General features: G+C 42.8%; 2 protein-coding genes across 3 annotated transcripts in view; both read right to left on the reverse strand.

Annotated features, from left to right (window-relative positions):
• Nucleotides 1-15,956, reverse strand: part of unc13a (unc-13 homolog A (C. elegans)) — a 39,549-nt gene extending 23,593 nt beyond the window's left edge. Inside the window, 15 exon segments of the mRNA XM_034531438.1 lie at nt 149-154; nt 2,046-2,124; nt 2,287-2,333; nt 3,363-3,456; nt 3,763-4,563; nt 6,159-6,278; nt 7,311-7,506; nt 8,106-8,135; nt 8,729-8,783; nt 9,083-9,153; nt 9,566-9,689; nt 10,231-10,348; nt 11,012-11,111; nt 11,229-11,258; nt 15,610-15,956. Coding sequence (XP_034387329.1) covers nt 149-154; nt 2,046-2,124; nt 2,287-2,333; nt 3,363-3,456; nt 3,763-4,563; nt 6,159-6,278; nt 7,311-7,506; nt 8,106-8,135; nt 8,729-8,783; nt 9,083-9,153; nt 9,566-9,689; nt 10,231-10,348; nt 11,012-11,111; nt 11,229-11,258; nt 15,610-15,631 — 1,893 coding nt within the window. The 5' untranslated portion in view covers nt 15,632-15,956.
• Nucleotides 15,957-16,759: 803 nt separating this feature from the next.
• Nucleotides 16,760-21,255, reverse strand: hmg20b (high mobility group 20B). Of its 2 annotated transcripts, none has more exons than XM_034531690.1 (9): nt 21,157-21,255; nt 20,744-20,899; nt 19,611-19,811; nt 19,298-19,418; nt 19,124-19,176; nt 18,950-19,016; nt 18,527-18,742; nt 18,198-18,330; nt 16,760-17,457 (listed from the first exon to the last, which is right to left on the reverse strand). In XM_034531690.1, the coding sequence occupies exons 2-9, from the start codon at nt 20,822-20,824 to the stop codon at nt 17,445-17,447; spliced, it is 885 nt and encodes a 294-aa protein (XP_034387581.1). In that variant the 5' UTR covers nt 20,825-20,899; nt 21,157-21,255; the 3' UTR covers nt 16,760-17,444. The 2 variants fall into 2 exon arrangements, with proteins under 2 accessions (XP_034387581.1, XP_034387582.1); XM_034531691.1 differs by lacking the exon at nt 21,157-21,255 and adding an exon at nt 21,077-21,152 and having other exon boundaries at nt 16,763-17,457.
• Between the last annotated feature and the right edge of the window lie 2,185 nt (nt 21,256-23,440).

Below are 23,440 nucleotides of genomic sequence, written 5' to 3' on the forward strand. Positions count from 1 at the left end.
ATGTGTATTATTACTCTCTGTCTGGCAATCTTCCTCCTCCTCTGAATAGTTATAGCAAACTGGAGGTGAAAGTAAAGCTCTTCCTCTCATAAGAGAGATTATACCTTCATAACTTAAGTGTTTTGAAAGCAAATATGGTGTTACTCACCATAGCCTGTGGCGATGCAGTGAAGGTGGGAGGAGGAAGGGAGAGATTTAATATTAGAAAAAGGACAAGACAGAGAGGGTGGACATTTCCATAGAGAATACAACACATGTTGAGAAAGGTTGCATTTATTGTATGTATTGATGAAACAAAAATGGACATCCACAATAAAAACACGGGGTTGGAGTGGGGGCTGAAACAAGGTGAATCTACAGCCAGATGTGAAGCCACAGCTGCAACCAGACTTGATTTATTTGATGTGTGAATGAAGTAGCGTGCGATCGCCGCTCATTAGGCCAGGACCGCTGCGCACCTTGTGCCGATCGATCACCGGAAACAGTCTGATAAGTTGTGTGTGTGTGTGTGTGTGTGTGTGTGTGTGTGTGTGTGGGTGTGTGTGGGTGTGTGTGTGCACCTGCCTGTCGGGTGCGTAGTCACTGTGACTTTGAGACGGAGAGAAGTATTAATGAAGACAGCATGTGAGCTAATTACTTGTGTGTGGTGACGCGATTAGGAAACCAGCACACTGAGCGTTGCCTGGCAGACAGTTAATATAAATATAATATAAAGAGACACGCTTCTATGCCGCTCAACCGCAACTGTGGCAAATGTTTCCCCGACATTATTTCACCCCACGTTTACCTCCAGAGAGCGGATATTGTTAATATTTAGCACCGAATGAGCATTATTGAGTTTTTTATCGTAATGACTATTGAGGTTTTTCTAACCTTAGTGACCCCTCAAAGTGCATTTATACACACATCCATGCACTGCTGTCATTTTCACACACATTCACAGCAATTTTCATAACAAAAGACACTTCGGTATGTAGACTGCAGGGGCTTAGGATGTTTTAGTTGTGCTATATATGTTTGCTACCCCTAAAAATCCCACGAAGCCCCAGCCATGGGCCCCCATCTGACATGGTCTAGAACCGCCACTGACTACAGAACACGTCTTTTTGTTAAAAGCAATAGTTTACCATTTTGACATATACCGTATGCTTATTTTCTTTATTGCTTAATGTTAGAGAAGACTGAATGAAACCACTCTCTTCTATCCATTAAATATAAGGTTATAGCCTTTCCAAAGACTGGAAGCAAGGGGAGGCAGCTAGCCAAGGTAATAAAATCTGCCTATGAGCAGATCTATAACTCACTAATTAGTATGTTGTATTTAATTAGTTTAAAGTTGGAAGATGTTTCCAGACTTGCGGATGCTCAAATCAATCAATCGTCTAACTCTCAGTGAAAAAAGCATTTCCTGAAATGTTAAAACTTTTTTTCTTTATGGTTTTCAATGACACAATTACTCAATTTGCAGGGGGCAGGGTTGGTCTATCGATATTCTGATTGTTCTCATAAACTGCAAGTAAAATAAGAGCCTCGTGTAATTTGAACAAAAGCAGAAATGGGATAACGCTGTCCCGAAGACACTCCAGAGAAGTGACTTCTATGAATGAGTGACAGTTTTTTTATCCCTAACGAGGCAATGTCAGGGAGACACGGGGTCGATGACAGCGCGAGGAAATTAAATGGTGTGTTATATGACAGCATCTAGCAAACATCAGTGTCACTCAGAGGAAACCTCTGGTCCTGCCAGTGGGCCCTTGGCCCTGCAGATCGCCTGTCAGGCTGTAATAAGAAATGAAATGTATCGCCTGGGAGCAGATGAGGATGTCGTGCAGCGTAGTAAAACACAGTAGGGATGAAAAGATGAAGAAAAAAAAAAAAATCAATGAGGTAAAGAGAATTAGATGAGAGAGTACTTCTGAGAATCAGACGGTAACAGGAGTAGGTTTATTATATGAAGGCTCTCACTGCTGAGCTCAGTGGTAAATGGACTGGGGAGATGTGAGACAGTCGGGGGAATTCTAAGAGATTAGTGCAGAAAAACTCACCAGATCTCTGACGAGAGGCATAGCTTTCCTCTTCCTGAGGTCTGGCATGCTGTCAATGCTATACAGAGCACCGCCCATCCTGGAACACATGCGCAGAGCAGCGTTCAACACCAGTTCGGCTGCAGCCGCTCACAAGAAACCCGGACGTGACATTAAGGCCGTCGGCTCGGCTTTTCGGTTTGGCGAGTTTATCGATTTTTTTTCCGATGACCTTAGCGGTAACGGCGTCGTGGTTACTTACCCGGCTGATAAGAGCAGAGAGGCGATGCCAACACTTTCTCCTCGGGCCTGAGGGAAAAAAAAGAAGAGAAATGAGATGAGGCAGAGAGGCAAGCATTAGAGCCGTATATAAGCATCTTATAGTACATAGTGCCTGTGAATACTGAGAACAGCTACATCAAGAGATAGTGGATGGTGTTGCTGTGCAAAAAGCACTGTTTCATGTCAAGTTTCACGAGTAGCTGTGGCCACAAGTTCACAAATGAGTAATACAACAGCGGTACAAGTGGGATGTAGAAAGAAAAAGGGGGCGATGAGGAGAGTGATGGAGCCGAGTTGTGTCTTCCTAAGTGAGTGTGGTGATCATTGACATCAGCAGTGGCTCTGCGTTTGAGAATTATAGTCCATAAAAGTAGATTACGGGCCAGATGGAGGACCGTGTAATCACTCTTCTAATTCTATCTGCTCTGTTATTGAAAGACATGTTCTTTGTCTGTCTGCCTGCTCAATGAATGACACGCAGCATCGATGCTCGTGTCGCGCAGACGGACATCAATAGTCATGTTCGGCACACACACGGCATGGCTTTAAAAATGACACTTAGCAGGCTTACAGCATCTTTCTATGTGTTGCTTGGCTCGCCTTGAATATCTACAAGCTCCACGGGATGATATGACGTAATTGATATTGATGAACACGCCACTGGCCGCACCCACCTGAGCGTCCGCTCCAGCCATCATGGGGAATCAGAATGGACAACATGCAAATGGCTACGAGGATGGCAAACAACTGAAAAGAAAAATAATGAAATGGCAAAACAGTACAAGGGGGTAAACAGAAACTATCAATTAAACGCAAGACTATAACTAAAAACTGGGGAAAAAACGGTGTCAACAAAAGCTGGAAAAAAACAACAGTAACGATAAGACATGCAGGGACTGTGAGCTCAAATAGTCGACTTATGAGTTACACCAGAGCAACAACAACAGACAACACATTACCCACTCTTCTGAGCCCGTGGCATTCGCCTGGCACGGATGCACACCTGTGTACACTGAGAAACACACACACACACACACACACACATGCAGCTTGTACCTCTTGCAGCTGTAGTCGTACTCTGCTGAAGAGTCGAAGCCAGTTGGCTTTGGCTCTCGCGGGACCGGGTTCCATGATTTCCCTCCTTGGGAAGCTCAAAGAAGGATTGAAAAAGAAACACAATTATTCAATATATGTGCTTTCTATTAGATAGCATTAAAGTGGCACTGAGGATTAAAAAAAGATATAAAATAATCGTTTAAAAAACCTTAATTGGCAGCACTGGTTCAACTGAACCAGTACTAACGTTGTTTTGCTATTTGTTTCCTATGTTCCTCCTTTGGACAGACAGTATGTGCATATAGTGCCCAAAATGTCGGTGCCTTCGTGTTGACAGTGAGTGGAAGCTTATTTTAATGTGTCCTCCACGAGGCTGCCGGTGTGTGTGCACAGTGTTCACCTTGAAACAGGTGGCTCCTCGGCTCTCTCTTCAGGAACTGGAGGGACGCTCTCTGCCGCTGGAGGCTGCTCGGGAGGCCGAGGTTCCTCCAGCGGCACCTCGGCCCTGGGCTCAGGCCCCAGGAGCTCCGAATCTGGAGCATCCGGGAGCTGCGATGTCGCCGTTGGGGTTGAGAGCGCTGGCATGGCGGTTGCGAACGAAGGCTTGGTGGATTCTGCGCTGAAAGGGGGCAACGTGTCGTCCCGTGCGGCCGGAGGTAGAGTGGGAGCTGTGCTGGGGGGATGGAGCTGCTCGTGGGCTGGCCGCTGCTGATGCAACGACGCCTGCTTCTCCAGCGGAGGCCTGGCGGAGGACACACCGTCAGAGGGGGACGTCAGGGTGGGGGCAGTGCCTGTGGGCGTCGGGGTGTAGGGCGGCTCCTGGTCTTCACTGAGAGTGCCGTCAAGAGGATACAGGTCTTCTTCTGCCTCAAAGGGCACCTCCTCCTCATCTTCGTAGTTGTACTCTCCTCCCTCCCCGTACAAGTGGCCTTCCACCTCGGCATACAGCGCCCCCTCTTCCCCTCCGTCTTTGAGGTAGCCTCCCTCGTCGCTGTAGACGGCTTGGGGGTCCTCGCCATCCCAGACCGGGGAATCCTCTTTGCCGTAGCTGACGGAGGAGTGGCAGGAGTGGTAGGAGTCGTTTTCATCGTAGAACTCCGAACCTCGCAAAGTCGCTCGCTCCTCGGCGACAAACTCCTCGCTGAGCTGAGAGCTGCCTCGACTCAACTCGCCCGACGAGGCGTAACGACTGTCGGTGGGACTGAGGGGAGACACAGACACGTGTTACTGACTGCAAACACACGCACACACACACACACACACACACACACACACACACACACACACAAACACAGGTTCAACCCAAACTAGGGGAGTTCCCACACTTGCACAATGAGGAGTTTGCCTGTCACAGTGACATGTAAATAACTTGTGTTGGGGCCAGGGAGGGAGACAGTTAACCAATTGGAACAGAGGAGTGTCTTTATCCAACCAATAAGAACAATCGGGGGTGGGGGTGGCACAGTGATGCATCTATGTAACTACGAGGAGAATCATCTTTTTGGTAATGGGTTAATACAGAAACACGCGGCATACAAAAAAGCACACGATTAGCAAAAACACAAATTTTTCATGATTTAAAAAGATATAAATAGACCTATTCAGTGAACCTGGAGAGGCCGAGGGTAATTTATTACCCCGGGGGAACAAAACCAGGCTCTCTTTGCAAATAAATAAGTGAATAATATTTATTCACGATGATGAATGAGGCTATTAGGCATTGAGGCAGACCATGAGTCAGAGAGAGATTTGAGACGCATGCAAAAACAATTTCTGACACACACACACAAACACACACACACACACACACACACACACACACTATATTGTTTTGTCTCTATTGATTACATGTTGGTTCAATAACGCAAGGTGCAGGAGGCGTAAAGGAGACTGTATTATGGCTTTGGGCTGTGAGCCAGAGGGAATACACAAGTATAGATGAAGGGACACATAAACACTCACACAATCACGACACTCCTGTTCTTTTCTATTCATCACCTATCTCATGATCTCTCTCTCTCTCTTATCCAAGACAGACACTGACACAGACGGGGGTGGGGGGGGGACAAATGCTTGCGTAATGTTTGAGTCTACATTCACGTCTGCCCTCTTTCTTAGCAAAAGAACAAAAAAAAAAAAAAACATGATGAAAATGTATGTAATCTGTCTCGGCCTCTCTGCTGCCACATTATTGGGCTGAGTGCCTCCTGCTGTCTTGGTGGAAACAAGTAGAAATTAGTGAAAGTAAAATGTGTATAATTAACAAGTATGGGACTCCCAGGACGAGACAGGGCTCTTCTTAAGGTCTCACAGACAGGATGAGGCTGTAATAACAGGCTGCCGCAACTACTGATTCTCACACACACACACACACACATGCACTGTTACACAAACTCCAACAATTAACCTCTCCGTCTCTGACTGTTATGAAACAACACACACACACACACACACACTCGTCAATCACTCACCCACGCACACACACACGCGCAAAAAACTCATGAGAATCTAACAAAAGGCGAAGATGAGAGCGATACATCACTTGTGATACGTATTTGTGATTCTTCACCGGGAGGAACACAGTAGATAGAGATGCAGGAGCAGTAGTTTTCTATCAAAATAGTATGGAATATACATATACAGAGATAGGGTAAGAGCGCATGCATGCAAGCACAGCGAGCGAGGAGGACGGGACAAGTCCACCACTGACGTCACAGCGAGACGGAGTCACAGGCCGGAGCAAGAGGATGGAAGAGGAGGAGGAGGAGGTGTTGGCGAGGAGGTACAGAGACCCACCTATCGGACAGTGAATGCCTACTGTCTAGAGAATACTGACGACTGGTGCGCCGGCTCGACCCTGAGCCTGAGTCGATATCGCTGAGCCCGTTGGTGGCCGAGTCTAAACTATCATAGCGTCTGGTAAGAGGAGTAAGGAGGGAGGTAGGGGGAGAGGTGGGAGAGGTTGGGAGAGGAGCATCAGTGGAGCTCAGTGCAAATCCTTAAAAAAAAAAAAAAAAAGCTCTAACCAAACTGAGCCGCTGCACGAGCCGGGTACAGGGTTTGGGGTTTCACAGTTTGTCAAGCTCGTCTTAAAATACCAGTCAGGTGTTGATGTAAACTATGAGGCCATGAAAAGATCCCTTACTGTTGTGCTCACTATTACACTTTCTTCACCAAGTTTATCTGAAGTTAATACAAGGCTTAATTAAACAGTGGGAGTTATTTAAATTAAGTAAGTATATCTTTCATCCATCTATTGTCTTTTTTTAGTGCAAAACACTTTGACACAAAGAGGGCATTTTGCATTAAAAACACTGTAACTGTGGAATGTACCACCTTGTTTTTGTCCCCTATAATTGACTTTAAAATTATGAACTTGTCCTTTCTGCATTTTACCCATCTGAATCTAAACAAATGAAAAAAGGACCAAACTTTCTGTTTCATCCTTTTTGGAGCATCGCATGACTTTTAAACATCTGCCGCCTTTAAAGAGAAAAGTGCAAAGATAATTTCAGAAATACTGTTAGTTTGTGCACAAATTTTGTACAAAAGGAGATCACTTGGAGCTTCTGATGCTCACACACTCAACATGCACGCACGCACACACACACACACACACACACATTCACACACACATGCACACAAAAGGCCCACTTCATACTGTACATGACCTGTATACAAGAACTGTGCTGCCCCGGCGTGCTTGTATACACTGAGGCCAGGGTTCTTCTCTAGAAGAGGAGAGCACATGTTACCATGTTCAATACAATGAAACAAAAACAAGGCCGCAGGGTCTGAGCGGTCTCAGGGCTAAACAGGAATATCTGCTTAAAGATAGCAAGATAAGTCTGATAGCACAACCTTAATATTAAACATTCTTCTTTTGGCGTTCTTCTTCTTCCTTAATCCTCAAAAACAAACCACTCGTGCCGGCAGGGTGCTCGTTACCTCACGGCTCGGTGGTCGTAGTCCAGCTCGTGGATGTCTTCGCCGTAGGAGTGTCCGTACTGCTGGTTCCTCATGGGATACTGGTGCATGGAGGCGTTGGGCTGCGAGGTGGTGTAGTAGGGAGGCGGGACGCTGTTACTGGTCTCGCTGCGGTAGTCGCTGTCCCTGTCGTCCACGGCGCTGTCCGGATCCTCGTCTGTTCGAGCAAACGCGGCGGGAGACGAGAAGAGGGCGATGGGTCAGAATTGTGTTGTACTGTATTTTTTCGTACAGTGTATGGGGGTGGGGTGGGGGGGGGAGGGGGAGAGGAAGGTGCAAGGATGTGACACCAAAAAAAACGAGAATAATACAGCAAATGATAAATAACGCTTTTTTATTTTTAAATGCATGTTCTCATGTTGTAATCCAATTTATATTTTTGTTTTTGTTTCCTTTATACAGTAGATACCTGATACTGTCTGATTGATAATTGGTGGTATTTGCTTTTATCTATTTACTATCTTGTTACGCTCTTGAGAAAAGGTCATATATGCATCTTCGCCACAGAGATTAATTCACTGTACATTTACTGAATCTAATTCTACCAGATTGACTTTAAATTAATTAGGAGAATATAGATGCGAGACGAAAAGGAAGTTCAGAGAGGCACGCGTGGAGAAAAGAAAATATATTTTCAGGGCAGCTCACGGTCTCTGAGGAAAACTAAACAAGGAGATCATTACATTAAGTGAGACATGGACAATAGATGCAGACTTACTCCAAGTCATTAGCAACAAATGCATGAAAGAAACCTACTTTGCTGATCTCCCCACAGACTCCAATTACCTGCAAGGAGATAAAGCGTGTGGAGAAACCAAATTAGGTTTCGGGGGCGACAAATTAAACAGATCAACAGCCCACAAAAGCCTGGTAAACAAACACGTGTAGATTTGCAGCCCTGAGAATTCATTATTTAAAGAGGGTTCACAAGTCAACACACAAGGTCTTTTGAGGAGCCTCGGTGCTGCTAAGTAACTAAGAACAGAGAACACACACACACATGCTGTTATCATCTCCGCACACACACACACACACACACACACACACACACACACACAGGCATCGGGCCACCATCCCACCCAGTCTGTCCACGGATGTATACTATGCACACTTGCTCCCTGTGTCATCATCACCTGCCAGACAGGCAGTCAGGATGGTGTGTGTCTGACAACCCGTCATTTGTCAGTTCACATCCATCGTACATCCAGCGCCCAATAAGTCATTCGACTCATGATTCGTCTCATCAGCGGTCCTTGCTCCCCTCTTTCCTCCCTTTCGCGACCGAGCCGACGGGGTGAGGAGAGGAACAAGAGGAGGTATAAAAAGGAGACGGCGGGTGGGGGGGGACAAGAGGAGGCGGATGCAGAAGTGACACTCACAGCACTGTGTGGTCGGTGCATGGAGTGGTCGCTCCTGTTCTTCTTGATAGGCAAACTGAGAGAGAGAGAGAGAGAGAGAGAGAGAGACACACACACACACACACACACACACACACACACACACATCTTAGAAAATGAGATCCATCACGTCTTCTGAAGAAGAAAATCGCTGACTGTCATTGGCAGCCGTGGAGAGCCATTAGAGAGAAATGAAGAAAGAGGCGGAGAGGAAACACTGAGTCGGAGAGAGAGGGTTCATGAAAGAAAATACCATAAAATAAGGGAATGAATAAGAAAATATAGATGACAGATGGTGCAGAGAGATGGGAATGTGGAAGGGGTTGAAGTTCTTACATCTTGATCCCTCATGGCATTTAGTTGTTCAAGTTTCTTGGCCCAGTATCGAGCCTCTTCCTCAGGAATGTCTGCAGCACACGACACAAACACATGTTACTTTCAGCACATCAAATATATATTTATATATATATATCACTCTGTACATTTATCTATACGCAGTGGAATAGAACTAAAGAGCAATCCAATTGATTTATTTCCATGGCATGGCAACAGTATTCGATAATAATGGATTTGAAAAGCAATCTCAATTAAAAGCCCTCAATGTGGTGAGTTAGTACATAAGTGGTAGCAGTAAAAGCACTAGTATAGTAAATATGAAAATGGTTGGGACATAAATTGCATGCTGTGGTAACGGTTCTAATCCAAGCAACAGTGTTAAACGGTATCATCCCTGTTTTATTAGATGTTATTGACGCCTATCCATATATCTCAACTCTAGCACGTATAAATGAAACAAGATGCTGTGACGGAAGGCCAAACCTAAAGGCAGTTCAAAGCGGGTGTCGAGCAGCAGCCTGTGAAAGGTCGGGTCTTTGGTTCCACAGATCTCGTTCTCAGCCATGATGGCGTTGGAGTCCAGAGTCAGCCACTGGCCTGGACCCTCCTGGAGAGGGTTGAGGAGCAGAGAAACATGGCTTTACACGTACTGAGGGATAAATATGCCATTTTATGACTATGACCAGTCCAAATGTCTTCGGTAATAAATGGTTTATTAGTGAGCTCTAGGGGTTTATTTGTTTTCCTTTATAAGTATAAATGACAAAGACAAACAAAATAGGATATTATAAGATTGTTGCCTGTAACGTATTTTGTAGAATGGGTAGAACAAAAGGTTGACAGATTTCCTCAACACATTCTAGTTTTAGTCTATTTGGAAATGTGTATATTTTCTTCTCTAATAACATACATGAAGACATTTTGTAAATCAATAGTTTTTTCCAATAACAATCAATAAGCCAACTGGCTAACTCTCAGCAGGCATATATATATATATATATATATATATATATATATATATATATATATATATATATATATATATATAAGGAAAAATGTATATTATTATATTATATTATATATATACGGAGCACTGTACTTGTCAAAAATAATGCTGGGAGGCAGAGAGAGGGAGAGAGAGGGAGTACCTCATTGGACTGCCGTATGTTGCGCAAGGGGATCCATAAGGTGCCCACCATGGTGTCCCAGATTAGCCCTTTATTCCACATCTCCACCGTCAGGCCCAGTTCCAGGCGGTTTATTTCACTGCTCGGCAGAAAGAGGAGGAGGTGGATTAAGAAACAAAGAATTGAGTCAGGAAAAAAGGTACGGGGCAAAAAAGACAGGCTTGTATAAAAAACACCTCACTGCACTGAGAGCCTCGAATAGAAATAGTCTCTGCCATCAGGAGCTGCACTTAAACCTGGGGATGGATATGCACATGTGATTCAATCTGCAGAGGGAAATGAGTCACCCCTCATGAAGATGGAAAGAGTAGGTGATTGTCAACTATAGGCTGCTGGCAGGATAGAAGCGAGAGAGAGCACAGATAGGACAACCGCAGACCATCTATATTTCTGTACGGCAAACATCAGTGAACTCATCTTTTCCTCATATTGCCATCAAGCAACGCTCATATACAGCAAATATAACTAGGATTTGTAAAGTGTGGTTTAAGCATGAACTCCTGTCTTGGTCACATAAAGTTGAATGTGTACAGTGAAGAGGGGAGGCCCATTGCATTACAGGTGCTATTTAAAGGAGAAGGAAGACAGGTAGGTGTGAAGAAATTGTGTCTGTCCCCCAATTAAGCAACATCAGACTGGCAGATTTTACAGAAGAAGGACAGAGGTTAAAAAAAAAATATGAAACCGCCTGGCGAGATAAAAGGGGGGCAGAAGATGTGAGAGAGGGGCCAGAAGCACTCACAACATGAAGTCCTGCTCCCAGCACGGCTGATCGCCGCGCACAGCGATGGTGGTGCTCTTAACATTCTGCACCTTCAGGGTCACGTATGTGTTAAATTTCTCTGTAAAAAAAATAAATAATAACAAGTCAAACGTAAACACCAGTGGTCATGATACTGTGCGTGTGTTTTATAGGAACATGTTTTGATTCGGCACCTCGCGGATGATATCCAACTCACCTTGGGGTCCATCGAGCTTGGCTTTCTTCACTGCAAACAAACGGAGAAAACAAACAAGAAATCAGGGGGGGGGGGGGGGGGGGGAAAGTGAGCCCGAAATATCAAAAATCATTAAGGTTCTTCAAAGGTTTCACATTTTCATAACATTCAGTGAATCCTCAAAGGTGTTTGCTGACAGCGTGATGTGACTTTAACCTACAGCCAGTTCAGGCCTCTGCATGTAGCTCATGTGCATGAAAGTATAGCAAGTGATTGACAGGAGCCTGACATTATAAAGAGGGATGGGATGGATAGGGGGGGGGTTCTGATCTTCTCGGAAGAGGACTCCTCTTTCCTCTCTGGACAGAACGCCAGGATCTCGATATGAAGCCCCACATCGGTTCAGCAGGAGATGTCAGGACCTCTGAGTCACTGGGCCAGAAGGACAGTTTGTGCTGGGGGGGGGGGGGGCTGCTCCATGCAGGGACCTCTGGAGGTACCAGACTGACTTTTAAAACCCACAATGACGTCAACAGCCTATTCATTATTCATTCAATCCGGCTCCCTGTTGATGCCCAGCATCCCCATGTTCAGCAGTGAGGTATTAATATTCAGTGCTCTGGGTGTTTTTCTTTTTTCTTTCTTTCTTTTATCCCTGCTGATTGCCTCTTTTCACTGATGTAACATTGCAGGAGATAAATACAGGGAATAAGCATACTTTAAAAATGTAATTGGACCTCAACAGCAAGCCCAGAAAGATTCTCTGTCATGTTAGCATCTAGTACGTCCTTATAATGCATGACTTTCTGAAACGAGAAAGAACTAAATAAATAAAACACACACCGTTATTCAATCAAGAAAGGCCTAAACATTAGGGTAGCAGAAGTGATGCCGACAAAGGAACACACTCTGAGTCACTTTTCTTAGTCAGTGGCAGCAGAACAAGCATGATAATCGCTGTGGACAAATTGGCTTCTAAAAATAGCGTCACCCCAGCAGACCCTTTGGGAACAAATGCTTATCGCTTAAATATCGGTGCGATTCAGGAGGCAGGTGGTTCGGAGCCCAACTTCAAAGTCAAAATCCACATCCTGAAACTTTAGCATGCTGACGAGGCAGCCGCACCTCAGTGGGAAGGAAGATTATTTTTCCCCCATGGAAGCTGTGAATACACACTTTGACGAAGAGGCGTTCCAACTAGTTTATTTCTTTCCTTTTAGACAGTAAATGACGCAACTTGGCTGCATCATTGCCAACACTCTCCGTCTGTCTCGTACACTGTCCTCTCCTCACCATCAACCAGTCATCTCTCTCTCTCTCTCTGTGTGCTCCCTCTCTATCGCTTTCTCTCGTGCTCCATTAATCTCTCCGTGCAGCCGGATGCGAGCTGCATCCCCAACACTAAAAATAACCTCTTCAGTGTGACAGGGGTGGGGGGTGCCGGAATGTGTGTGTGTGTGTGTGTGTGTGTGTGTGTGTGTGTGTATGGGGGTGCTTACAGCTCACAGGCATGAGACTAAACCACCACCGCTGCAGATATACAGCGCAGGGGAACGAATGAAAGGAGTTACATATTTTCTGCTAACCCCTCAAACCGGAAAGAAAACGTTGAGTCCATGCCACGGCAATTACAGAATCTCATTTTCTCTTTCTTTGCCGGGGAAAATTGGACAAATACATCCACTCATCACGCCCCAGTGCAGACGATCTAAAAAATAAAATAAAAAAAAAGGGGGGCTTTTTACTTCCTGTGGTTTTCCAGTCAAAAGCTTTCAAAGAGGACACACTTCAGAGCATTTCCACTGACACCAGGAACAACGATACAAACCGGCAGACAAGGGGAGCGCAGTGAGGAAGAAATCTAAAGATTATGACAAAGAAAGGAGAAATGACTCAAGTGCACATTTAAGAAGAAAACGGTTACACTGAGAGGTCATTGCAGCGTGTGCCTGTGTCCACTCCCACACCTGCAGTATACCTTTTATATATGTATATATACATATATATATATATATATATATATATATATATATATATATATATATATATATACACACACACAGTATAACTGCTTTAAAAGTATACAGTACATTATTAGTGACTGAATGACTTTAAACCCTGTGGGAAACATTATCATTTGAAAATGTAGGTGCAAAATATCAAGACTTCAAGCCTCCAGAAGGTATATACAATATATAAACAGCATGTAGCCTTGGAAGCATTAAGCTTGGAATATGAATGCTATAGAGCTGTATACGTACTGTATATCTCCATTAAGGCATTATTGATATCTGCTTATAACTATTTCCAGATTCCCCAGTAACACTAGTTATTATTACAGTAACACAGCATTGTGTTGTAATAAGATACAGATGGGTGGTTTGTTGCTACTTTATATTCATTTCTGATGTTGGACTTGCAAAAACACCTTTCCTGAGGATCTGCATACATATGTAAATAGATAATGACGCCCTTAATGAGAGGGAGGTGACGCTAATGAGGATGTCTCTCATGGCTCACTCTGTTATAAAGTTACCGTGCATGATTTGGCATCTCGCTACAGGAGGTGACAGTGAGAGGATGGGCTGCCAGAGCTGAATATGCTTATTCAGCTTATGTGGCACAGGCCATTAGTTCAAAGAGTATACACATCCAACATCACGGGTACATGGAAGTAGAGTAAACGCACACACGTGTTTATCAGCCCGACTCGTGTTACCGTGCAGCAGCTCAAGGTCGCCGTGCACTTTATTTCTTCATTGTACTAAACAGCCACCGCGGAAAAGAATAAAGATAATATAAATATGAACCTATAGCTGCAGGAATGTAACAGAATGTGTAGAAGCTAATGAGAAAATGCCAGCAGAGAACTAAAGTACATCGCGGTTGCCATGCCAACAAAGCCTCAGGACTTAAAGGGGCCACCAACCATGCTCTAGCCCCTGGTGTAGACAACACAGCGGCCTCTTCATACATGCACTAAAAGCCTGGGACAACCTCTCAGAGCATGCAGGAGAAGTTAGAGTCAGAGAAAGAGCCCAAACTGGCCCGACATTCTCAGACTGAAGGTGCAAAAGTGCTCCTAGTTTAAGGCTCGGGGGTTATTAAGGAGTTGTTATTAACTTGACAAACTGATGACATCAGAGAGCTGTAGATTTGTTTGAACTCAAACAGTTTTCACTGATTTTCTTTCTCCATCTAAATTCTGTTTCTTTTTCTTATGTGATGAATGAAAGCTGTCACAACGTTAATTAATTTTATTTGTGGGTGTTGTAAAACACAAGGAGAACTTATCCTTGCTAAGTGGCAGTGTACAAAGCATTAAATAGTGACTCTATCCATCCTGTTTGTTCTTGCACAGTAATGCGCTTCAATTTAAATCATATCCGACTGCACTAAGACTCAGTTATACGGTTAATAAGAAGAAATAAACTTCCCCGATCAAAACCAATATAATGTTTTAGAAATGACCACATTATGCTTTGAACGTAAATGTCATTATTACAGTGACTGAATAACATTTAAGTGTTAAACACTGATTCACCGATATTAAATATAAAACATATGGTTTCTCTGGAAAAATACGTCACAGACAACATCGTTGGCTTGATACAACAAATGACAAACAGCGACTGAAGGAAGATATTGGTCATAACACAATATGATGAGTCTCTGTCTGTTTAGTAGAAAACCAATTTGGGGAAATCTGGAATGATTCAAAGACAGAATAGGTTACAGTTCTTATTATAGAGCTCAATCCAAATAAATGTAATTAAAGAATGCTGCAATCAATCACATGGCTTCAAGAAATATTCTACTGTACGTAAAACCGGTAGTCTCATGCACACGCCTTTTTTTCTTTTTTTTTTGGTCCGCGCAATTACGCACGAAAACTGAGATTAAAAAGGTCCACATTAGAGATAACGTCAATTAAAACGCTTTCTGTTTCTTAAAAAATAAATTAAAAAATGGAACAAATAACACCTCGCGATTCTGCTGGGGGGGGGGGGGGTAACCGAGTGGTTTACGTCTTCTTTTACTATGTTTGACAGCGGCTGCCAGAAAGCATACACCTACTACATAAATCGATGTAGCAATTTTTTTTTGTAAAAATTTGTCCAGACTATCACCCTAGACATGTAGGAGCGAAATATTTCAGGGTAAGTATACAAAAAAAATATTTAAAAAAAAATATATATATATATATATATATAATAGAAATATGCAGTGGTCGCCTTATTGTTGGGATTTGCATTCATCTTCCATTTAATAGCGTATAGCGAGAAGAAGGCTCGTTATCCGAACAGGTGAATCCACAACAACAACAAAAAGCCGTAAAGATATGATATTTAAGCTGCTCGAGGAAAACGCTCAGCAAGTAGTGCCAAGCCCGTTCTCTTACCTCCAACACACAGCAAGGACATTTCTTATATGCGCCTTTGGTTCAGGGTCCAGCTTCTTCTCCAGCTTCCGTAACCGAGCTGATAACCTGTGCGATATTCAGCCCGGGACTGACTCGATGGGCTGGGGATGGAGAAGCCTGCCGTCGCTGGCAGAGGACTTGGTGGGGAAGGGGGGTGGGCTGGCAGGGCTCAGCTGACAGATATAGAAATTAAAAATACAAAATAAATACAAAATCTTCACACTTTGAGAGTGAACGCCAGCGTCGCAATCCTCTTTTTTAAATATAATGTCGCGTCCGGCTAAATTTGAGACTCTTTCCCGGCCCCCTTCTCTCTCAGCTCTCCGCTCGCCAACACACAGCCATCTTGTTCAGCTTCAGCACCGCCGCTGCGTGGACAGCTCCTGGCAGTGACGTCAGGGCGGCGCCAATGGCGTGAAAAAGGGGGCGGGGCTGTCGAAACTCAAATAACCTATATCAGCACTGGAAAATATTGTGATTTTTGTCAATATAACTCAAAGCAACTGGTAAATAATCACTTAGCAGAGAGCCAGTTGGAGTCATCACATTCCCAATGGTAACTATGGTAACAATGGTATGAAGATCTTCACGCTGCTCCGCTTCGGCAGAATTTCACTTGGAAAGCATGTTTTGAAAGATTTAAAGATGAGAGTTGGAAGCTGATGATGAGACACGTGAACGATGCAGAAGGAAATGTTGGTGCCCCAAGTTTAGAAAATACAGAACAATCAAAATGGCTAGTCGGGCCTTGGTGAGGCCGAGCCAGTTGGGTGTCAGTGTGTTGCATAATTACCAGTTCATCCCATCGTCATCCTTACAGTTGGAACCAGACGGATGTAGCCTAAAATAAATAAATAAATAAATAAATATATATATATATATATATATATATATATATATATATATATATATATATACACTGATCCAAGATGCAAGACTTTTTCCAGTGTTGGGAAAACAGCTCCCCCTGCTGGAGAACTATATGCATCTCTAGAGACAGGTCACCAAAAACACACAAATGCATCATTGAGAGGGAAAATAGTCGTTTTGTGATGTGATTTTAAACTTGGAGTTGAGGAATTTTATATAATCAAACAATTTGGAGAAGAAAAAAAGAAAAGCAACATTTGCCTTTTGTTGGAAACATTTTCAGTTTGGTTTAATTAACATTTCAGAAAATACAAATATACTCCACAAATATATAATATTCTGACAACATGTGAAACTGCTTGTCCATTCAACAACCTGCCATTATCAATGTAAATTCAAACATGTAAACCCCAACATTTCATTTTCAACCTTTCCAGTTTAGTTTAGTTTTTGTTTTCCATGCTTTCTAAACAACACTACACATTACCCACCCACCAAATACCAAAGGGCATTTATTGTAAACAAATAATTTGGCTTGTCTTATTGGACAGGTCGTGAGCCTGTAGGGAACTGCGGATACTACACAATGAGGTTAGGGTCAATCCAATTTGACTTAATTAAAGCAGATATGAAGATAATATTACATTACATTAAATGAAATTCCTGAAGTGTAAAAACCCTAAACCCTGCTGCACAGATTCACATTCACAATAACTCATGTGCATGAATACATATTTTCTACCGTATAAACATATTCATAAAGAAGAGGCATGTAGACGCGGACTGTGTGTGTGTGTGTGTGTGTGTGCGCGTGTGGCATTGTGAAGCGTTTGCACCATTGCCTTTACTATCCTTGAGAGATCCACATGCTCCATTGATTGGCACTGACTTGACCCATGACACCACCGAGCCTCTGATGCAGGAATGAACCGGCTGAAGTCTCCTCATAACTTCTCACTGACAAAACAAAGAAAATGTTCAGACATAAATACTGTATATGGGTTTTGAGACTTTTCAGGTTGAAAAAAAGACTAACGTTACTATTTAAGTGCAACTTAATTATACCCTTATTTCTTAGTGCATAGAATTTTTCTCTGAGGCGTGAACTAAATGTACCAGCAGTCCAGTCTGGAGAGGTCATGAAGGGATACGTGTCCAACTTTTAAATTGTAATGGCTTAATGTGATTGACTTGGGAGTTTGAATATGAAAGAGAAATGTATTTATTGGTATATTTTGTCACATACATTTCAGAAAAGTCTCTCAGTCCAACAGCTGTTCCAGGATTTTTAAGCATGTCGCTGTCCAGTATCATCCTCTGTTGCACAGTTCTCGTCTAAGATATCCATGACTGTCACGTCCCCCATGACCACCTTTTATTAAACTTGTTTCTTTTAGAAAGAAGTTTTTAAAATCTGACCTCATCTTTTAAACCCCCTCTCTCTTCATGTCTGTCCCAGTGCAGCGCTGCTGTGATGACATGTCTTTGCCGGCTCTAATGCTACTACACTCACACTGCTACATGCAAGCGTAGGCTGATTGCTCATCCAATCCTATATTTAGGCCAGGTGACGGACAGCAGACTCATTAGAAGAAGAAGCAGAGAGCGTTATCAGCACACTAGATTACAGCTCCCAGCCCTCTTTCTTCTTACTTTACATTTAAACCCTAGCAACTCGTGTGGATGATATCAGTTACCTGTCCAGATGAGCGAGGACTTCGCAGAGCTGGCTGAGCAGTGCACGATGCTTGTGAGGGTTTCCCTCCAGCACTCCGTTGAGACGACTTAGGTAGGAGTCCAGGTTCCCGTGAGACGCCTTCTCTCCTGTACCTGTTCAGAAAAGCAAACGGAAGAATTAAAACCTCAATTCCTCTCAAGGAGAAACATAACGGAAGTCAGGCAACGACGTGACAATTCATTTATTCTTCGGAGAATTAGTTTAAACTGAATGAATCTAGCAGAACAATATTCTATAACAGCAGGAGATTTATCTGACGTCCATCTGTACAGCCAACTGAGTGCTGACCTGGCAGGGGAACCGATGACAGACTGTTGACCAACGTGTGTTTAATGGTCAGCAGGTTTTGGTGAAGGGCCTGTGTGCGCTTCTCGTCCAGCCCCAGTTCAGCCTCCAGGCGCTCTTTGGCACTGTACATGTCCTTTATGTGGCGCTGGAGCACCGCGTTCTGCTCTTCAAACTCAATGTTGGCCTTACGGAGCCGTCGCAACTCAGACTCTCGAGCTGAAAGCACAAAAAGGGGAAAATATAACGGGATTAGGTTGGAAGGAAGTTACTTTACAGTCAGGGGATTTGTTAAAAAATGTCCTATTAGCTAACAAAGCAATCGCCCCAATTTGTCCTGGCTTTAGCAGCCATCTGTAATAAATTAAAAGGTTTTTTTTTGGATACATCAGAACGATTATTTCCTGTTTTCAGTTTCTCTGTTACCTTTGTTCTGATCGAGGAACTCCTCTGTGAAGATGGGGATGTCGAATCCTCTGGGGAGGTCAGACGGCTGGAGGACAAAATCAGCAAATCGACAACGTAGCCGTTTAAAAATAATAATAATGTGAAAAGGACATTGCAGAACATACGGTGACAAGATACGGATGCGTCGCGTACCTTTGATACTGATGACTCTGAACTCGTACTGATGATGACAGATGGCGTGTCTTCTGAAAGAGAAAAAACGTACGTGCCTATTACAGCTTACAGTAATGAAATGACAAACAGACACTGTGATGTGGCCCCTAGAGCACTGATAGTAAGACGCATGTCGAGTGCAGTCGTCGTCACCTTTCTTGATCCTCTTGTCTTGTATCTTAGCGCTGGTGATCTGGTAGGCCTCAGTCTGCTGATACTCCTTCAGTTCCTGGGCGTACTGCATCTTCTCCCGCTCCGCCTCGTCCAGGTAGCGCTGCCGGTGCAAAGATAAAGTAGTGCCCGCTTTACCGAGGGGAAGAATTCACTCTCGCTAACGCACAGGCGCTTGATTATTTAAAACGCCAAGCGTGTTTCTTGGGAATTGGCAACGCAGTATATTTTATAACAGAAATGCTTGCCAGCATGCACGTGCTGTCCTGAACGCACTAAGTTAAACAATACATACCTGCTTGTCATTCAGGGCTAATTGTGTCCACTCTGCTCCAAGTCTCTTGGTGATTTCTGGGAACGGTAAGTCCGGGTATCTGGCCCGCATGCGTTCTCGGCGCTCATTCAGGAAGCGGACGTATCCGGTTACTGGCGCCTTGGGACCATTTGGGAGCACCTTCTTTCTCTTCTTTCCCTTCGGCCAGCCTCTCTTCTTCGGCTGCAGAGAGGAGGAACGACACTCACGTGAAGGCTTGCACACTCATCGGTGCTACTCCGCAGACAACTATCAGAACTACCTGCCAGCGTTGCAACAATTTTTTTCAATATCAATCAATATGCTGATTATTTTTTCTCTCCCAATCGTTTGGTCAACAAATACGCAATATATATCGCTTATTTTGTCCGAGCAGAAGTCAAAGATATTCAATTTTACCATCGTAGAGGACTAAGAGGAGCAGCAAATATTTACACTTGAGACGCTGGAAACTAAATTTAAAAAAAATTACTTTAACAATAATCAATATTTTAAATTGTTTCCTGTTGATATTATATTATCTAATACATACACTCTAATACTCTCTTGCACTTTTACCCCCTTTGCTGCTGTACTCCTGTAAATGACCCCACTGTGGGACTAATAAAGGAATATCTTATCTTATCTTACAACAGCCTTTAAATAAATCCCACCTTGTGAAGGTTATACTGTTAGGTATTTGTCCAAGCCGTTTCAGAGGTGTTATTAGTACTTTATGCTCATTATGGAGGCTCTAGTTAGTGGTGCTGTTAAATTGCATTACCTTAAAGTAATAGTATTAGAGGTATTTCTTATGGGTTTAGGTTATATACTGACAATACACCGTTTGTACTTTTATTCTATTATTCTGCTCAACAGGACATTGTCCTATATATACACACTCAACCCACCTACCTTGTAAAGCAATAAATAACACAATTAAATACATTTCTCACATTCTCGCCTCTCTGAATGTATGATCCGTTGCCTTGTTGTGGTAGTGTGGATTACTGTGTGGAGATTACAGTTCAACTCTTGAGACCAATTGGTCAAACAAAGCCTTATTCCTCCAACCGAGGAGGCAGAGGCCCTTCACAAGGCCCGTTGGTCGGGGGTCAGATGGAGAAGGTACTCACCTCTTCCTGTGGTGGATCTGCTGAATGTGATGGTTTGGACTGGTGCGATGCATCACTCTGCTCTTGTTTGATCCCACCCATAACCTCCGTGCGTGGACTATGCAACTGGGGGAGAATGGGTCTTAGTCGGTTCGGGTTTAGGTCGTGGGGAGAAGCCTGTGCAGAAAAATTGCGAGCAGCAGTCAAAATCCAGCAATGATGCCGCTTCTTAAGCTAACCTGCCTGCTAGCAGTTATCACTAACGGACAATAGCCAAACAAAAAGCTCATCTAAAATGGTCACGCTTCACCAGAAACTCAATAGAAACACGAGGAAATGTGTATTCAGACATACGGGTTCGTCACTCCAGACAACGGCAGTTATATTGAATTATTTCTGCTTTGTATTTGTGGATAAACGTCTTCTTAACTCACCCGATAATTATTCCCTCAGCCAAACAGGAAGAGAAACCAGTCTGCCATCTGATTGGTCGGCACGGAGAGTCGTGATTGGTTGGCTGGGTAGCCCCGCCCTCTCGCTCCCCCTGAGTGACATTTTCATCTTGCACATTTTTTGCTGCATCCGAAAATTACCCCTTTGTAGACTCATCCAGTAGTTTACTGAGTTACAAGCTATTGATTGATCATAGTTCAAGTATTGCAACACATTGTGGAGATAAATATATATTTCATCATGTTAATTATTTTAACACTTTATATATACATGAAACAATAACAAATATAACAAAAAAAGCAAAACATAAAGCAGTATTGACAATATCGAATTGAACGAAGGAGCTGTCAACTAATACATATATATTATACGTTTTACTCATTTACAATTTATTATAAAAGTATATATTTTTCCAATTACTTGAGAAGTCTTCATAGCTGTTTGTGCTTTCTTAGAAAGAGTTTAAAAGCAGTATTGTAATTCAACACAAAACAGACCATCTGGCCTTATGGATTTTATATTAAAATAAATTTGAGAGCATTGTTTGTAGATTATTAGTCTGATACAATTAAGCAACTTCAATCCAGAACTATTGAGAATAAATACATTCATAGAATAAGTGAGAAATGGATTACATTTCTGTTTTACAGAATGACATACTTGAGAAATATCTGCTTTTAATTTATGTTGGCAAATAAGTTATAACAAGGCAGTATGTATATATGTAATGTTTTCATTTAAAAAAATTTTTTGGAGTGATGAATATTTTGAAGTCTGAAAAAAGTCTCTCACTGCTCAGATTTCTGGAAAAGTTAACTTCCCATTTCTACTTCTTCCCTTCCTTCACACCGATTACAGCGTAGCGTCATCTTTTTTAAAAAACCTTACATTATTTCACATCTTTTACACTTCATAGTCAATCAACTTTTCAATGACATTCATACAAATTAAATCCATTCACGTTTTTCAAACTATTCCTACTCCTTTAATTTCCTTAACATTTAAACCAACTATTCAGGGTAGCATCAGCTTTTCAGCATTCACACCATATTTTTTATTCAGATATTGCTTTTCTAGTTCTGTACATTTGGTTAAATACCACACAGTATTTTGTTGTCTCAGTACTTTCTTTCGCTCTGTGCAATGATAACCTTGAATCTAAATAGGGAGCTCCTCTGTCTATTAGGAAAATAAAGAAGAGTGATCGTTCACTGCCCCCCTCTGGTCACAGTGGGGAACTGCAACACAGCTTAATATTGAATAGTCAAGTCAATGCAGGCATGGAGGTAAACACCTCCAGTAAATCATTTCAAATACACAAACAAAAACAAAAAATCGTGAAGTGAAAATGTTTATTGATCTTTTGACACGATTGGCTGTTCTTTATCAAACACATTACTTTGTAGGTCCTAACATTAGTGTGGACAGAATTGTATGACAGGCCTACAAATGCACGACAGCAAAAATCCAAAACCACAACGTTGGTTTTGGATTACTGGCTCCACGTAGTTTATTTTAACTGGATCCTAAAACAAACTCGACATAGATTGGAGAGCTTTTTTCTGCCAAACCTGTTGTCAGTATCATCGCAACTAAGTCTTTGGCAAGAGTTTGACATTTCAAATGAGAAACGCCCGTCTATTTTCTGGAAAACGCCTTTTAAGACCAACCACAGATCTCACTCGACACATGTGACTGGGTTGGGTTTGAACAAATCAGTCATTGGTTTGAAGCCAAGGACACATGTTGGCAAACACGTTTGGTTGCCCGTGAAGGATAGAGCCCTACACTTACTCCAAATCAGTGTGGAACAGTAAGGCCCAGAGTATCTCAAAGACCTTTTTTTGGGGAGTCGGGGAAGACTCGATGTTCAGTGCCAACATGGGTATCTTTTGTCTGTGGTGGCAGACAATAGAACACGCTGCACAACACCCTTCACTATCCAAATACCTGGAAGGTAAGCTTAAGGTGTATGGCACATCATCTTTGGATGTTTGATTTGTATGGAGCCCTTATGTAACACAAGGTGATATTTATCCTGTGCAAACAAGTTAGTCCTCATGTGGCAACACCAACTTGTGTGGGCAATATAAAAAAAAAAAAAAAGAAGCCACTCTACAGATTTAGAGTGCTTTTAATGATGTATGTTATCTTCAAAATGATCACCGTATTGTCAAAATCTACCCGTAACCTATACAAGTAAATTACATCACCATGGTCACATACTGGTAATAAAAACTAATTGTAACCCTTTAAAAAAGTAAA

Source organism: Cyclopterus lumpus, chromosome 4 (assembly GCF_009769545.1).
Source record: "Cyclopterus lumpus isolate fCycLum1 chromosome 4, fCycLum1.pri, whole genome shotgun sequence".
Lineage (NCBI taxonomy): Eukaryota > Metazoa > Chordata > Actinopteri > Perciformes > Cyclopteridae > Cyclopterus > Cyclopterus lumpus.

Excerpts from the sequence above, each read along its gene's own strand:
- hmg20b (XM_034531690.1), bottom strand. The coding sequence starts at position 20,824 with ATGGGTGGGATCAAACAAGAGCAGAGTGATGCATCGCACCAGTCCAAA. Across the intron at positions 18,743-18,949 it reads GTTCCTCGATCAGAACAAAG|CTCGAGAGTCTGAGTTGCGA; the intron begins GTAACAGAGAAA and ends TTGTGCTTTCAG. Across the intron at positions 18,331-18,526 it reads GTCATCGGTTCCCCTGCCAG|GTACAGGAGAGAAGGCGTCT; the intron begins GTCAGCACTCAG and ends TTTTCTGAACAG.